Below are 17,828 nucleotides of genomic sequence, written 5' to 3'. Positions count from 1 at the left end.
ATGAATACTTTGAACAAAGGCAAAATGTTAATAGGTAAGAATGTGTATCTCCAACTGATTGAATATTTAATTAACTTTTCAAATTCTTATTTTGTCGCTTTAGTAGAATACAAGCAGAACCCAAGCTATTACCTCAAGTTGAAGAGGTAACCTATGCCGAACCGGTTCTATTGCCACAGCCACCACCAAAAATGCATTCGCCTAAGAGTACTTTACGTAAACCCATGCCACCTCATCATGGACCCAACTCAGAAACGTTCTTCCAATTCCAGCCAGATGGTTATAATACCCAACAATCATATCGTTGTCGTGATAATTTTGGTACTTTAAGATCTCATCAAGTTATGGTAAGATAATACAATAACGGTTTAACAATTATGCTAATCTATGTTTATCTTCTTAATTAGGGTGATAACTATCGTCGTGGTGATGGCTTTTCCACCACTCGCAGTGTCAAGAAGGTGAGTTCAATTCAATAGATATTACAAGAATTATCTACATTGCCATTATAATATCACTATATCTGTGTGTGGTTTTTTATTTATTTTTTTTATTATATATTTTAAAATAAGAAAAAGTATAATTTTTTATTTTCTTCATAAATATTTTTTTATTTAAAAATTATATATTTTTGAAGCCTGATCTTTGTCGTCGATTGGTGTATTATTTTTTAACATTAATCATATGTGAACTTGTAGCTAAAACTATTTGATGTCATATTCACGTATAATTGTTGTAACAAATAACTGAATAACGTCTAGAATATATATAAATGTTCAATGTGTAGCATTTGAATTTATTTCGCATGAAATCTAACATTTTTTCCCATTAAGAATACTTTTGAAATATGAAGGATTAACACAAAAAATAACTTAATTACTTTTTCATTAACAAAGCTATCTTCTTTTTTTTCTATAACCGATATTGTTTTGTTGTGCTGTCTGTCTGTCTATCTTTCTCTCTTTTTACGATCAAGCTGAGAATTGTAGTGTATTTATTTACTAATCTAATAATATACAAAATTGATGGCACACTGTTCGTCATCTGAAATATTTTTAACATTACAAACTATTTTTCGTTATTGCAATCGTATTTATGAAACTATATATGCTGTTTAATAAAAACCATATTAAAAAAAATTGAGCTGTATATAAATTCTCTGCAATTTAACGATTATTTCATGTGGTTATTTCGACGGTGCAAGGACATAATTAAACCACCTCAATGAGGACATCTATTATCCCCATTACCTGGACCAATTTTCTCACCATTAATCATGTATAACCAAGGATTTATAATTTTAAAGTCGACTTTTGCGTTCGACTGGGTATACCTACATTAGATGTTGTCTTAGTATCATATCAATAAAATTATTAGACTTCATATACTTTTTATTCAAATTTATTTTCAAAATATAATATAATTTTCAAAATATAATACGCAAATTTTAAAAAAAGTTATAAAACAATTAACCTTATTTCTTATGTCGATTAAAAGGTCATCGATTCCAAAACTGGGAATTGAATATAAAACATACAAATTGTTGTTTCTAAAAACAGTCTTCTTCCCAATTTAAAAACAATAATGTTCTCCGTCGACATATCTAACATATCTTTTTATGAAAATGTTTAATTTTTCAAACCATGAATGGTTTGAAACACATTTGGCACCACTGGCCAATAATGAGACGCATTTAAGTTATTTGGACGAGTTTTTCAAAGATTGTAGTTTATTTGATTGTTATATCTTCCGATCATACCATTCCGATCATACATTGTCCTAATTAAGTACTTTTATATAGATCCACTTTATAAATTAAAATAATAATCAAAGGTTTTAAAATGAATTATACCGATTTCAAATCTTTACAATTTTCTACCGGCGGGCAAATGAATGTGCATTATATTAAAGACTTTTAACCTTGCAATTATACATTTAAAGAAAGTTTATTCAGATGCTTTTATTGTTGTTTTTGTTTTTTAGTTTTAATTAAATCTCGCCAAAGAATCCATCATTCAAAAGAGCTCAAAGAATCTTAAAACAACACCGTTTATAAGAAAATCAGAAAAACTATCTCGCCAAAGAAAAAACTATATTCGAATCTCTCCGAGGAAATATTCTGCCGTTTATTTGATATCGTTTATAACGGTTTCTTGTCCGTCTTTATAACGATTTCTACTGTAGAATTTTTAACTTCGCACAAAAATTAACAAAATGGCGGACCTATCAAATTCGATTTTTGGAAAAGCCACTATTTTGGACCGCAAACCGAGTTAGAAAATATAGATGAGATCTTAAACGATTACATTTATCCTAATTCACACGTTCTGTTTAAGCTGCTTTCTTGTCGTCGCTTGATGCTGGCACAATAATTTAGCTATATCTTTAAGAAGAGTTAATATTTTCACATGACATTTTAAAGTGACTGTCGAATTTAGTGTAGTGAATTAAAAGTAAAATCTGAACAATCAATTTGAGAGGCAATCCCCAAACAAAGCTATCTGTGACCTATTTTTTAAACATGATATCCATTTAAAAATATTTATACAGGGGTCAATATGAATTAATTTACTTAGCCCAGCAAAGGCATTGCTTAAAATCTGCTTAAAACAATTTTGGAATACCACTTTATTTTGCAATTGCTCTATATTTAAGAAATAAAATTAGACACAGAGATGGTTCGTCAGAAACAGTGACGTAAATGATATACATTTCCGAAGTTTATAACAAAGCTTATATTTCCATTAATGAATATCGAAAATACAAATGCTTTAATGAAATTCATTTCAAATTTAAAAATTTAATTCTCAAAATGGTTTGGAATTTTGTCTCAGGACAATAAGAAGGGTATAATCAGAAATATGTAAAAATATTATATATTCATGAAAATAACTGTATCTGGCGTGATGACGTGAGATGACGTTTACTGCATGTATTACATTTTGTACAGGAATATGGTCTTTGCGACGTTTACAACATTTTGACAGTCGAAACATTAAACATTCCTTAAACGACCCCCCCTGTTAGACACGTAATCATGGTTTGTACATAGAACCATGTTTCCATGGCACATTTTTCCCCGATTATGTTTGATCATACTTCTAATTTTCCTAGAATTAGTTAAAACCGGAGAGGATTTGTTATTAACATGTCAAGTTAATTAAAAATTAGACATGTTGTATTCATCTTAAAACAATGTAATTTGGATTTATACATAATATATAATATAGAACTAAATCTCTCCAATATATTTAAATAGTGTGCTAAATTAAATAGCAGAAATATAAGTGCTTATAAAAATACATATATAATAATTTTATATTAATTTTAGTCTGGCAGTTGTTAGTCACTTTTTTTAATTGAGACGAATTAAACCTTTTTTGTTATTTTAAAATTGGAAAACTAACTAGTTTTTTTTAATTGTGATCACATTGAAATGCAGGGAAGATTATAGTTATGGATTTCACAGTTTTTTACTTTTTGCTTTTAGGATATTCTCTCGGTGAGTCATTTATGATTCCACTTAATTTTTTACCTCCATAATCAGTTTCACATGAAATTTTATAACAAAGAACAGGACTGTCTTCTTTAAATTAAAGAGTTTGTAAAATGTTAAAACAGAAGGTAGATTTCCGATAACTCTGGTTCCAAATATTTATTTGAGAAATCGAAGCCAAAAGTTAAAAACTCCGTTTTTTAATGGAGTTTACTGGGTATGTTCAAGGGTGCCCCACTTGTGGTATTTTACGGAAATTTATAATAACTTTTTTTGTAGGAAATATATAGGAAAGAAAATACATTAGTTATGTTTTAAATGATTGTTGGAATGCAAAAAAATTGTTTAACAAAAGAAAACTATCACTAAATTCTTCCTGCGTCCTTACAACCAAAAAATGAAAAGTTTACAATTGCAGTGCGAAAACATAGTCACTCATGTAAATTTTGTCGATAATTGAAAAAGCTAGCCAAAATGGTTTACCCAGATAAAGAACAAGAAAGGCATATAAAAGAATTTGGTTGCGGGTCGGAAAAAGTCTAAACCGAGATTTTAAGAGCGCTGTCAAAGGTGCCCCCCTCTCCCCTACTTAAAACCACTATACCGATGATCTAGCAAATTTTACTTGAAATATCCTTTATTCTAATGGAATCCTTTATTATTCTATTCAGCAAAAAACAACTTCTACCAAAATTTTGCTATTTCAAAAAAAAACCAAGATCAGGTACTCCCATATTACGGTTGGAGTTGTCGTAGTGTTTTTTTTTTTTTTGTAATACTCTAAGAATTTTTTTTCTTTAATTGTACTTAAATACGTGAAGTAATGGCAAATATTTCAAAGACCATAAATACATACATAATGACTATAAGAGCAGTCCATAATGTGGACATTGTATAATTAGTTATATGATGCATTCTGCACAATTTGCCATTAAAAATTAATTTCCTGATAATGTGAATTCTTATGAATAATATATAAATAATATAATAAGAGGTTAATCGTATTGTAGCGACATTCATAATACCGATTTGTTATAAAAATGCGATAGTACACTACTTTCCATATGACAACAGTAATAAGTGTAAATATTCATGAATAATGATTCGATAACAGTTTGGGCGAATATGTAAGCAATTATCGTTATTCCACTGATCATATATTGTTATATATAACATTTCCAATATAGCATTTTTTAAGTTATCTGTGAATTTTAACTTGAATTTTATTATTTTATAGTTCGTGAAAATATTGCAAAGGCAATTGTTTGATATTTAATGCATTGCAATCAATTCTGTATAAAAAATAATTTTATTTTATTACAATTAGAATTTCCAATAAATCTGATGTTATTGACAATTTTCTCGTACACAACGCAATAATAAATAAGGCACCACTTTCACATATGCATATCTTTTGATTTTAAGATAATGAAACCAAAATATAATTCTTCACTAACACAACAAATTCAATAATTTTCTGTATAAAGTCTATTACCACTCTCTCTCATAATTCTTTAACAAAAATATAATAAGTACTAAAATATAATTGTATAAAAATATAACTTCAAGTTGGTTTAATTGCGAGATACTTCGACTCCCAGTGTGAAATTTATCTATGTGAATATTGTACATATAAATGTTGTATTGGGCTGGAAATGAGATTTTCAATATCAATGGTTTAGCAAATGCTGCAATAATAGACGTGTATCCAAAACTTATGTAAATAAATATTTCTGCTATCCAAATTTGTCCATGTATTAAAAAAAAGCTTACTAATAACACGAAGTAACGAAAAAAATACACCAATCGATTTCACAAAATTGTCAGTGAATTCTTTTCATTTTAAAGCCTTTTTGTCAAAATTGTTACTTTTTTATTTCGTTCTTTAATTATTTGTGTTACACACAATAGAAATACGAAGCAGAAGAACAACAACAACTCTATACTATCTTTCTACTTTTTTCTTACCTGTTTTCCTTTCTCTTCCCCATTAGGTTTACCTTTGAGACGGGAGTGGGGCGGCTGAAACCAGTCAGGGATTAATTACCCAAAATATGGTAAATAAAAGTTGTTTTTGTTTCTGGCTTCCAAGTTGTTTTATTTTATTTATTATAATTATTAAACAATTAATTTAATTTATTCGATAACTACAAAAAAAAATAAGGAAAGAAAATGCAAAAGAGTTTGTTTGAAAATGTTTCCTTTGTTTTCAATTTGGTTGCTCAGCGAATTTTGCTTTGGGTTATACAAATATTTTTCAATCTCCATTTTTTCATTTTGTAAATAATAATATCGGCTTTAAACTTAAAACCAATTGTTCAGCATTTTTTTGCACACTCATAGCTAAATTTATTTCTATAGTTAACAACATAAAATTTCTATGCGTTCCATTTTATATTCCTCTTTTCTTCATCTGGCTAAAGTTCTTTGGCTTTTATGATATAAAACGAAACGGCGATAATGGTAACTTTAATTTTTCACCGCTTAGCCAAAATTATGGGTGTATGAATCTGCTATCAATACCGTTACACACAAGAAAAAACTAAAAAAAATGAAACAATCAGCCATCCCGCATCCCCTATACTCTACATTTTCTTATTTATTTTACTATCTCCTTTAGCCTAAACTAAGAAATTAAAATGATTTTAATTCTTGTATGAGACATGTATTAAAAATATGATCTGTTTAGAGCCTATTTTAGAGATTGTAAGGTTTTGGCTGAAATATATTTCATTACATATTTCTATAATTCTGAGATAATTTCTATATACCTATGCATGTACATATGTATATGACTAGCATAATTAGTCAATAGTAATTACTTTAAAATGTTTTAACAATTTTTTGCAGCACTTATTCAACTCGTATACATAGTTTACCAAAAAACATATTTTAGATGCACATGTAATATTCGCTCTAAAATGTTATATTTTTTAAATAAATGAGTTGATTTTTTCTAATAAATAAAATTATTTTATTATTCAGCCATAACCACAAAACCATAAATTAAAAAAATCATAAATTCTTAGGGTTTTATTTCAAAAGAAAATCTTCTTTTACTTATAGATAAATTTATCTATGTAGTTTCCTACTTTCCGAGTTGTTAGCCATTTTGTTTGTTGGTGTTTATTTAATTTAAAATGTTAACAAGTTTATAAAATTTATATTATTTTTTTAAGTGGAAAATGGCGTTCTTTGGAAGGCCTTGAATTATGGTATTACGGCTTTTGCAACTTTATTGGAAATGTGAAATGAGAAGTAGTTTATTCATTCACTATCCAAAAATCACTTATTGATCATATTGATTCGATTTAAAATGTAAAATGCAATAACTTTTTTGGCTAAAGCCATTTTTATTGAAAATATCATTAAATTCTTTGAAGAATTCATGTAGTCCAGAAATCTGTCGTCAGAATAAACTCCCAGACAAATATCTAGGTATTAACAAACATTATTGGCATTAATGAGTTTTTTTATCGAAAGGCTTACAATAAAATGGCTCAGACATTTCGCAGCTTGGTGAATGGTGGCATCTTCAAAGATGACGACAATTGTAACGAAACTGTCCCCTTTGATGTATCGTGAAATGACTTCTAACTTGTTTGCCCGAAATGCGAGATGTTCAAAATGTTGAAAAATTAACAAAAATTTAATTTGTCAGCCCTTCTTGCCCTTTGAACAGAATTTTGTGTTACAGAAGATTTGATCGTTTAAGATAAGAGTCGGAAATATTTTTATGCAGTGTCTAAATTATTTTGTATACAGACAAGCTGCGGCTGTCTGTATATTTTAATACAAGATATTGACTAGTATGACATATGGCTTCAACACACTAGTGCCACATGCCAAACAGCTCGCATTGCAATGGACTTATTGAGAGTTCGGTGGACATTTCGGTGGACATTTGATTTCACGTTTCGGACAAGCCAATTGACTGCCTACATGGAGTGCTTTAACGCCATCAGACTTTTTTATACCCTTTACCACACTGTGATACAGGGTATTATGTCTTTGAGCATATGTTTGTAACAGGCAAAAGGAATCGAGATGGACCCATGGTTCCTTTTGAAAATATGCATAGAATCGCTTTTTGAGTCGATTTATGCAAATGCGTCCGTCTGTCTGTCCATGTTAAATTGTAAACAAAATACAGGTCGCATTTATTATCCGAATGAGATGAAATTTGGCAAAGGTCACTTATTTGGCCAAGGACGAACCCTATTGAAATTGGGAAAATTCGGTTCAGATTTAGATATAGCTCCCATATATATTTTCGTCCGATTTTTAGCAAATTGTTCACCAAAGAGTCAAATTTAAGCGAATTGGCATGAAATTTTGCACAACCCACTGAAGTTAGGATAGACTAACGTGTGCGAAGTTGTATTGAAATCGGTTCAGATTTAGATAAAGCTCCCATACATATGTTCGTCCGATTTTTCGCAAATGGTGCTCTAAAGAATCAAATTTAGGCCGATTGGCATGAATTTTGGACAACGTACTGAAGTTAGGATAGACTAACGTGCGCCGTCCAATTTTTGGCAAATGGTGCACTAAAGAGTCATATTTTGGCCGATTGGAACGAAATTTTGCACAACGTACTGAAGTTAGGATAGACTAACGTACGCCGTCTGATTTTTAACAAATGGTGCACCAACGAGTCAAATTTAGGCCGATTGGCATAAAATTTTGTACAACGTACCGAATTTAGATAGACTAACGTGTGCCAACTTTTATTGAAATCGGTTCAGATTTAAATATAGCTCCCATATGTTCGTCCGATTTTTCGCAAATGGTGCACCAAAGATTTAAAGTGTGCCCGATTGGCACAACATTACGCGCAACGTATCGAAATGGGTCTGAGTTAACCGTTATATTTGTGCTATTAATAATTTGCATATTAATAATTTTTAGTGGAGACATTTGGTACGTGGACCGATAAAACTAATCTTCGGACCTGCAGACAAGAGACAACTTTATGCAAAATTTTGGCGATCTATCTCAATTCGTTTATTTTGGTGGAAGCTGTGTCTACTTTAATGTACAAAAATGTGTAAAAACAGGTTGAGGCGAACCAGTTTTTTTATGTTCTCTATCGATTTGTGACTAAGCCACTCATTGCACGGCCTTCGTGTCCAAATAAAACTAGAAGCCAACAAAATGGGGACTACGCCCCTTATGTATCAATTTTCAAAATTTTAACTGCATCTACCTTTAAATGATGCTGACATTTTGAAGCTCGATTTTGAGTGTTTTTTGAATTTTACTTCGAGGTTAAGTACGCAAACAGGAATTTATAAAAATCGATTATAAGATTATTGTAGTCGCGAATCTGCGTAATTTGATATGTATTTTGTGTATGTAGTATGCACAGCTTCAGAGTAATACTCATCAGAAGGTGCGAATTTTGTGCGATCAAATTTCTAAAAAACCTATTTTTCGGTCCAAATTTTTAGATCTGTCAACTGAATGATATGGGTACCCGCGATCAATAAGGTTTTTTACGTTTCGGATGATATAAAATCTTCTTCGTGAAAATCCATCTACTAGAACGGCGGGATCTGGCCTTCCAAAAACACGAAATTTGGCAAAAAATGTTTTTGAAAATATCGCGGATTTATTTGCGTTTTCTGTGTATCATTTCCGCTTCAATAAATGACCTCATACGGATTTTCATCTTGTTCGAAAAAAGAACTTTAAAAACTTCAGCCGAAAGAGTGATGTACGCAATTTATCTCAAAAATAGATTGTGCTGGCACATCCATGGTTCTTAATGGACCACATTGAAATCGGTATAGATCGATGTATTTTTTTAGGGTGCACACCGAAATCGGATGCGCGTTAATGGCATATGGAGTTTTCGAAAATTATTCGCGTTTTACGATTTTTTGGGTACTTCAATGTAACGTGTGGCACATCTTAGCCGTCAAATGAAATTTCGCAAAATATATATGGATTGGAAGATAAACTTCAGTACTTCCCGGAAACCGCATGCGCATCAAATGAATTTGTGAATTACGCGATTTAGACGCAATTTATCTCAAAAATAGTGTGAGCTGGCACATCCATGGTTCTTAATGGACCACATTGAAATCGGTATAGATCGATGTATTTTTTTAGGGTGCACACCGAAATCGGATGCGCGTTAATGGCATATGGAGTTTTCGGAAATTATTCGCGTTTTACGATTTTTTGGGTACTTCAATGTAACGTGTGGCACATCTTAGCCGTCAAATGAAATTTCGCAAAATATATATGGATTGGAAGATAAACTTCAGTACTTCCCGGAAACCGCATGCGCATCAACTGATTCTGAGAATTACGTGATTTACACGCAATTTAAATAGTATATTTCATAATATTATTTTATTTTAAGATTTATCCTATTTATAGAATTCTAAGATTTATCGGAAGGGTCTTGATATAATCCGCAAGGCGTATACTTATACACAAAAAGTGATTATTATTATATATGTCAATTTTTCGGCGAAATTCGGGTAAAATAGCAGAATAACCCCAACATTTTTTTCTGAAATTTCTTGTATACAATTAAAAAAATAAATATTATGACATTATTTTTTCGAACCAAAAACAAATATTTTTCCTCAATATCTTGTTTTGTTGTCGCTGTGAGTTAGAAACCGCTACACGGACTGGTGTGATTTTGATATCATTTGATTCATCACGGTGTTTAAATTATGTAGAAATTTTTAAATTAATTTTTAGGTGTGTGTATGTCATTAATATAATGAAAATATTTATGTAATCTCCTATATTTTCATTATTTTTTTAATATTTCGCGAAGATGTGCAACTTTTTCGCGATTATTATAATATATTCATATTCTTATTTTACGGAGGAAGATATATATCAACGTTTTTGGTCAATATAACAAACGGCGTAATTTTAAGATTTTTTTCTTATGCCCAAAATTAAAACCTCGATAACTTTTGCGCGCATCAACCAAAAATTTGATCGCGAACGGTTTCGGAGTCAGAAAATTTTTCTCTATATGTGTACCAAAAATCATTGATGTGCCACAAAAACAAAAACGCTGATTTTTTGAAAATGGAATATTAAAAAATTGGCAATATTGCCCATATACTTTATACAAATATACCCGGTTATAGATCGTTGGGTTAAGTCGGTTCATATATAGACACAGATCACATATTTAACATAGTCGAATTTCATATCACTGGTCTTGAATATAGCCAAAGTGGTAAAGGGTATCATATAGTCGGCCCCGTCCGACTTTACTACTTTCCTTACTGGTTTTTTGTGGGGCTATTTTAAAGCTCGTGATTATACAGAGAAGCCTGCATCAGTTAACATATTGTAAAATATCTTGGAAAGAGCATGCCAAAAGTGGACATTTGTGTCAGCATTTGCATTAAATAGTCTTCAAATATTAAATTATATGGACCGTACTATCGATTCAACTAATTTGCAATAAGATATTTTGCAATCTAACTAAAAACTTTGTTCCCGGAAAATATCATAAACGCCATTGGAACATGGGAATTAAAGTACCCAGACATCATAACCCGATTCAAAAGTCATTGAAGACTTCGTCCTTCGATAAATCAAAATATTCATATACTTTCCAAAAATATGTTATCTTCCTTCACCATTGGAAATTCTCTCTACTAGAACTTGCATTAATGAAACTTGCATTTTTATAGCTGTTTTTTTTTTTTCATATCAGGCGTACATCAGTAATATGTTGAGATGGCAATGCCTTTGGTCCTAACATAATCGCTTCACTCTAGCCTGTTTTTCACCGAGACTTCTGCAGTAAATGAGCTTGCATACAGTATTTCTTCTATAAGAACTACAAAAACTTTAGTTTTTAGAAAGTCGTCACAAAAAGGCTCCAACAGAAAATTTTATAAAAAGTCGCCAAGGGTGCAGCACATCTCCCAGAGCTCCAGCTTTTAACAACCGCCAGTAATAGAATCGTCACTAGATAAAAAGTTTCCTGGAGGCTTAGATTTTCATTCAGCTCTTGTGTTCTTGTTCATTCGGCTCTTGAGTTTGTTTCCCAATTTAAATTTTATTTGAAATTTTATACTGTAAATTTCTTAAAAACGATTAAATATAAATAGTTTGTTTTGAGACTTGAAGTGGATTTTGGCGTAGAATATTTTATTCTTTGACATAATATACCTAAAATTAAGTTTCATGTTATTTTAATGCACTTAGTCGAAAAAAATACTGGGAAATGTCTTTGTAAAAAAATGCAGAACATTTTGAATGTTTTGTTCAAAATGTATGACTATATATTCGGTATATACATTATATATACGAATTTCTCTTGTTCAGTGACTTATGCTAAAATTTAATGGAGAATATTTTTGTTCTTATACCATCCTTCTAAAACATAATATTGTGGGAAAAATGGGTAATAACTACTAATAAGTACGACATTAACCCTAAAATTAGTTTTTGTTTTTTTTAAGATTTTTAACATTTAGGGCTGATATTTGAGTTTTAGTCTATTCTGAGACTTATAGTAAAACTTTATAGCGAACATTTCTGTAGAATAATCTGAGCAGCTTTAACTCAGTTTTGAATGAGTTTTCAATCATTCCTGGAAAAAAAAATTAATGGAGAATATTTGTGTCCGTTATACCATCCTTCTAAAACGTAATCTTGTGGGAAAAATTGGTAAAAACTAGTAATAAGTACGACTTTAGCCCTAAAATGAGTTTTTGTTTTTTTTTTAAGATTTTTGACGTTTAGGGCTGATATTTTAGTCTATTCTGACCCGATTTAATGAGTTTTCAATCACTCCTGGAATAGTTTTAGTCTATTCTGAGATTATAGTAAAACTTTATGGCGAAAATTTCTGTAGAATATTCTGAGCAGCTTTAACCCCGTTTTCAATCACTCCTGACTTACATTGTGGTATAAAAAGTTATTTTTTGTAAAGAAGTTATTAAAAATTGTTTGGGGGGAACCCCTAATAAAATCCGAAATATTCTTCCGTGTCTCACCCTTTGGTGAACAATGCTTTATAAAAAAACAAATTGGGATTACGCCTGACCATCATCACTTATTAAAAATTGCCGTATACAATTGATGAAGATTTAGAGTGCCAAATGCGAAATGGGCACAGAATTTTCTCCAATATTAGCATGATCAAATCAAGTCACTGTTAAAAAATTAAATTTTTTTATTAATATAGAAATTTTTAACTTAAAAAAATCTTCGCATGTTGCTGTTAATCTCTAACTCACACCTTAACTATTTTTTTATAGTTTTATCCATTATATCCATTGTGCGATATAATTAATGCTGACAAATAATGGTTTTAATATACAACTTTTTAAGATAATTTTTACAACTCAGCATGTATTCGAAAACAAATATCTAGATTTTTTTTGAGCAATACAAAATTCATTAGTTTAGGTTCATTGGAGACACACGATCATTTGTCATCATACAAATCATTTGCATTTTCATTATTAACTAACCAAAATAAAATATTGAGGAAAACACAATAACTTTGTAATCAATTTACAATATTTATTTATTTTTTGTACCGTAAACTATATTTGTTTATTTTTGTTTTCTTTCATTTAATTTTTTCTTTTACAAAATGTACCCAACAACAACTACAACAATTGCAAAACAACAATTAAATAAAAAATAAATTCCAAAATATCAATCAAAATCACTTTAAAATTCAGGCTGTTAACACAAATACACGTAATCGAAGTCTTGGTCGTATGAGAAGGCAGCCGCCCCGTCATGGTATTGGTAAGTTTTTGTTGTTTTTTCTTACATTTCGTATCAAATTTAACTCTCTTTCTTGTTTACATACACACACACAAATATCAAATATTTGTTATATATTCCTTTCACTATTTAAACATTGTTTCGCAATATGAGTGTGTATTTTTATTTAATTTTTATTATTGCCTTTCATGTCTTCAATGTTGTAATTATCCCTTCACAAAAAACACCTTAATTTTCATATTTCAATTGCACATTTTGTTCTATATATATTTGTTTTTCATTAATTGTTTAAATTAATTTTTTATTTTTAAAAATTAAAATGTATTCAAATATTCAATATTCATATGTATATGGTGCATGTTGCAACATGTAAATGTTATCGATGTTTAAGTGTGACAATATCTCAAAAAACAGCTGTAAAAATATTTGTATTTATTTTTATATCAGCTTAGTTGCAACATGCATTATAATTATAAGAAAACTTAGTTGTTTATAAAACAAAAGAAATTTCCCAAATTATCCAGAAGGTTCTTAAGAAAGATTTAAATTTTGTCCCTATAACTTCTTTGAAATATTTTGGGCCAAATAATCAAATAAAACGTATAAAACGATAACCTTGAAGCTAAGCAAATATCTCATTGGCATTATTTGTTTGTTAACGTCTGCCCACCAAAACATTTATTGGCAATCCTTATATATTGTATTTCATTTATTTATTATTTGGCTCTAAATATTGCTATATGTGTCACAAAAACTCCTATTCACTATTTCCTCAATCAACAAACACCTTGCTTTCGATCACAAAATTTTTCTCTCAGTGTTAGTGCCCACATGTTTCGACCACTACAACCATTTTAGAAAAAAAAAATTCTCACGAAACAACATGTAAGACTATTAGACATAGCAAATAATATACAGAACCTCCATAGTATTTACTTCAAATCAATATTAAATTTCTTAAGTTAAATCAAGTGAACCTATTCTTCCTAGAACATTTCAGTACCCTACACCGGCAAACAAGACATACAAGCATAAATTTAAAAGTCGACAAATTCCATTAGAAGACATATTATGTTTTTATATATTTTTTGGAATCGGTGGACAATAACCGACCGATTTTAGTATTTTTTAATTAACCCACAAAGCCTATAATATATATATATATATATATATACCCTTCACCACACTATGGTACGGGGTATTATGTATTTGTGCATATGTTTGTAATAGGCAAAAATAATCGAGATAGACCCATGGTTCCTTTTGAGAATATGCATAGAATCACTTTCTGAGTCGATTTATGTATGTCCGACTGTCCATCCGTCCATGTATTTTTGTGAACAAATTCCAGGTCGCATTTATGATCCGATTTGGATGAAATTTTTCACATGTCACTTATTTGGCCCATTGAAATTGGAGCAAATCGGTTCAGATTTAGATATAGCTCCCATATATAGTTTCGTCCGATTTAATGTAAATGGGGTACCAAAGTCACTATATATCTTTCGATTTGCACGAAATTTGGTACGGCCTACTGAATTAGGTCTAGAATGATGTGTGCTTAGTTTCGTGAAAATCGGTTCAGATTTAGATGTAGCTCCCATATATAGTTTCACCCGATTTTAGGTAAATGGACGTACGCAGGCTTCCATACGTACGTCCATGGCTTCCATACATAGTTTCGTCCGATTTTAGGTAAATGCTGCACCAAAGTCTCTGAAAATCATTCGATTTGCACGAATTTTGGCATAGCGTATTGAATTAAGTCTAGAATGAGGTGTACACCTTCTATATATATTTTCGTTCGATTTTAAGATCCACAGCTAGGTCGATTGACACAACGTACTGATATTAATATAAATTACTCTCTGGCAAGTTTGTTTCAAATCGGTTCAGATATAGATATATCGTAGCTTCCATATATAATTTCGATTTATTTATGTTAATTGTAAACCAAATAATCAATAGGTGTCTGATGGAGATTAAATTTTAAACAGTGCAGCATACCGAATAGCGTGATTCAAGTTTGATTTAAATGGATTTACACAAATCTGTCCCACTGTGCGCAAACGACTCTAAACTTGCCCAAATGAAATGAAATTTAGGATAGATTCCATAAAGACATAAAAATCACATATTTAAGTTCGTTCAATTTTATGTCAAAATTTCTTCAAAAAGGCGGCGTCTTTTCGGATACAAATGTAGAATATACCCAAAGTGGTGAAGGGTATCACATAGTCGGTACAGTCCGACTTTACTACTTTCCTTACTGGTTTTTAAATGAAAAATATGGATCATTGTTGTTATACCCTACATCATATGATGTAGTGCGAAATATATTATTGCACAGACGGCAAAATTCTATGACGGCATGAATATTCATGTCCTGTAATATTAAGGAATGTTGCAATTGGCTCACATAACTGGAATCGGCTAACACCTGATGATTTACCATTCCGAGTCCAAAATTGGTCCCTGTCCGTAAGGAAAAATATTTTTCTCGCGGATTGGTTCCTCCGATTATGAATAACTTGAGACGAAATATATGAAATAAATACCCTTTCTAGCACCTTCTGTACCACCCTCGCCAAACTTCACTCAAAATTCTGCTATATCTGCACTCAAATTGATATAGCAGGCTATGCTACCCAGTTTATTATAACATTTTGTCGAAAAAAATTCATTCTAATACAAGTTTTATTTGTAGATGCCCACAACATTTGACCCCATATTCGGAAATTTATATCCAAATGTACGGCTTTGAAATTTTAGATATTTTGGCCTTCCTGTTACATTTACAAACTATTTGTTTCCAAATAAATAAAACCTTTTCAAATTATCGATCAGCATTTTTATATTATTGTACTTCCTCTTCGAAAAAAATAAATTTTAGTCTAGGTAAACAAATACAATATTATTATCCTTGGAATGTTTCCTACCTTTTACTTAAAGAAAGCATAGAAAAAACAAAATAGACATGCAAGCATATTTGCTTGAATTTTCTCAAAATATTGTGAATGATTTTTTTTATTTCATTTTCATTGTCCTTGACTTTTAATTAATTACAAAAACTATATAATTTTCTTAATACTAAGATTTTTACTAACTTAACAAAAAAAAAAAAAAATTATTTATACATGATTTAATGTGTGTTCCTTTCCACTAATAAATTGATATGAAATAATTTGCTATAAACAAACATTTTTTATATGCTTTGTCCCATTACCATTTTGTTTTTTGTTTGTATAGAGATGAGTCCCGAGGAGAACAAATACCATAATTACAACAACTATAATGAAAACTTCATATTTTCTGGAGGTAAAACTTCTACATCATTCTATTATACATATACTAACTACCTACAACTAATTAAAAAGTACATACTAACATCATGGGGAACCCTAAGAATATAACTAGGTTTACACATATACTAACAATATGATGATATTATTTCATTCATTCATTCAATCATCCAGTCCTAGAAATTCATACTTTTCATCATGGCAAGCACTAACCAACACTAATCAATCAATCATTCTTTCATTCCAAGACTATCGTAACACGAATCTATCATCCTAATCTGTTCATCCATTTGACCTGTTTTATGTGACCATTTTTATTATTTTAAATATTTTAGAAAACTGTAACCGTTTGTGTGAGATTTAATTTTGAACATACATTTTCAATATACCCAAATTTAAAAAAAAAAATAATATTTTTCCATATATTTAAGAAAATATATTGTGGCATTATACCACTTTTCCATTTCTTATTACTATATAGTTTAAAGAAACTTATCTTTACCTATGGTCAAGTTAAATCTCACAATTCATGTCCCTTTTAGCTTACTAAAGAAAAAGAAAATAAATATTCTCTCTTGTGTTTTCCTTTCATTTATATTCACTTATTTATCTTTGCCTTTTATGGCAATATTTGTTTCTTTTTCGTTTTATTTTTTCCAGTAACTCAACAACACCGTTCCAATAGTCCACAACACTCCAGTTCGGCCTCATCGCCTGTTATGTCAAATAGTAGTTCTAGTCCAGCACCACCATCCAGCAGTCCATCACCGCAAGAGAGCCCCAAGAATTGTAGTTACATATATCGTGATTGATTGATCACTAATACCAAATCAATGCCACTAATCAAAACAACATCCAACAATACAACAACAACAACCACAACAGATGCAAATGCAGCAGCAACAGATGCGGTGGCAATCGAAGCAGGAACAAATGATGCCACTAATGCTGAAACTGCAATCACCACAGCTAAAACCATAGACGAGCAGAGATCTGCCGCAACAATGCCACTTTGTAAAACAACTACAACAACAAACAACACTGCCAAAAAAACAAACGAACAAACAGCTAAAACTACAACAAAAACAACAACTACAACTAATCATAATAAATTAGAAATGAAACGTAATAGACATAGACACCACAACAGCCATCACAACAACACCAGCAACAACAACACAAACAGTAATCGAAGACATAAAAGCTCGTTGGTTAAATCCGTTCCTGCCACACCTGTACAAGTAAATCCCACAACGAATCATTTTGTGCCATCCTCAACTGATTACAAT

At 30.5% G+C, this 17,828-nt stretch overlaps 1 protein-coding gene across 1 annotated transcript; it reads left to right on the top strand.

Annotated features, from left to right (window-relative positions):
• Positions 1-103: 103 nt before the first annotated feature.
• On the top strand, positions 104-17,431 carry LOC133337981 (semaphorin-1A-like; the record flags this gene model as incomplete). The annotated part of the gene is made up of 5 exons (XM_061546172.1): positions 104-347; positions 408-461; positions 13,189-13,258; positions 16,487-16,555; positions 17,200-17,431. Coding segments are annotated over 5 exons (589 nt in total), but the record flags the coding sequence as incomplete, so codon positions are not given.
• Between the last annotated feature and the right edge of the window lie 397 nt (positions 17,432-17,828).

This window comes from Musca vetustissima, unplaced genomic scaffold, assembly GCF_032173495.1.
Source record: "Musca vetustissima isolate MV318-11 ecotype Yass unplaced genomic scaffold, APGP_CSIRO_Mvet_v1 utg11322, whole genome shotgun sequence".
Lineage (NCBI taxonomy): Eukaryota > Metazoa > Arthropoda > Insecta > Diptera > Muscidae > Musca > Musca vetustissima.
Note: the sequence above shows the minus strand (reverse complement) of the source record. Positions and strands in the feature narration are given on the sequence as shown.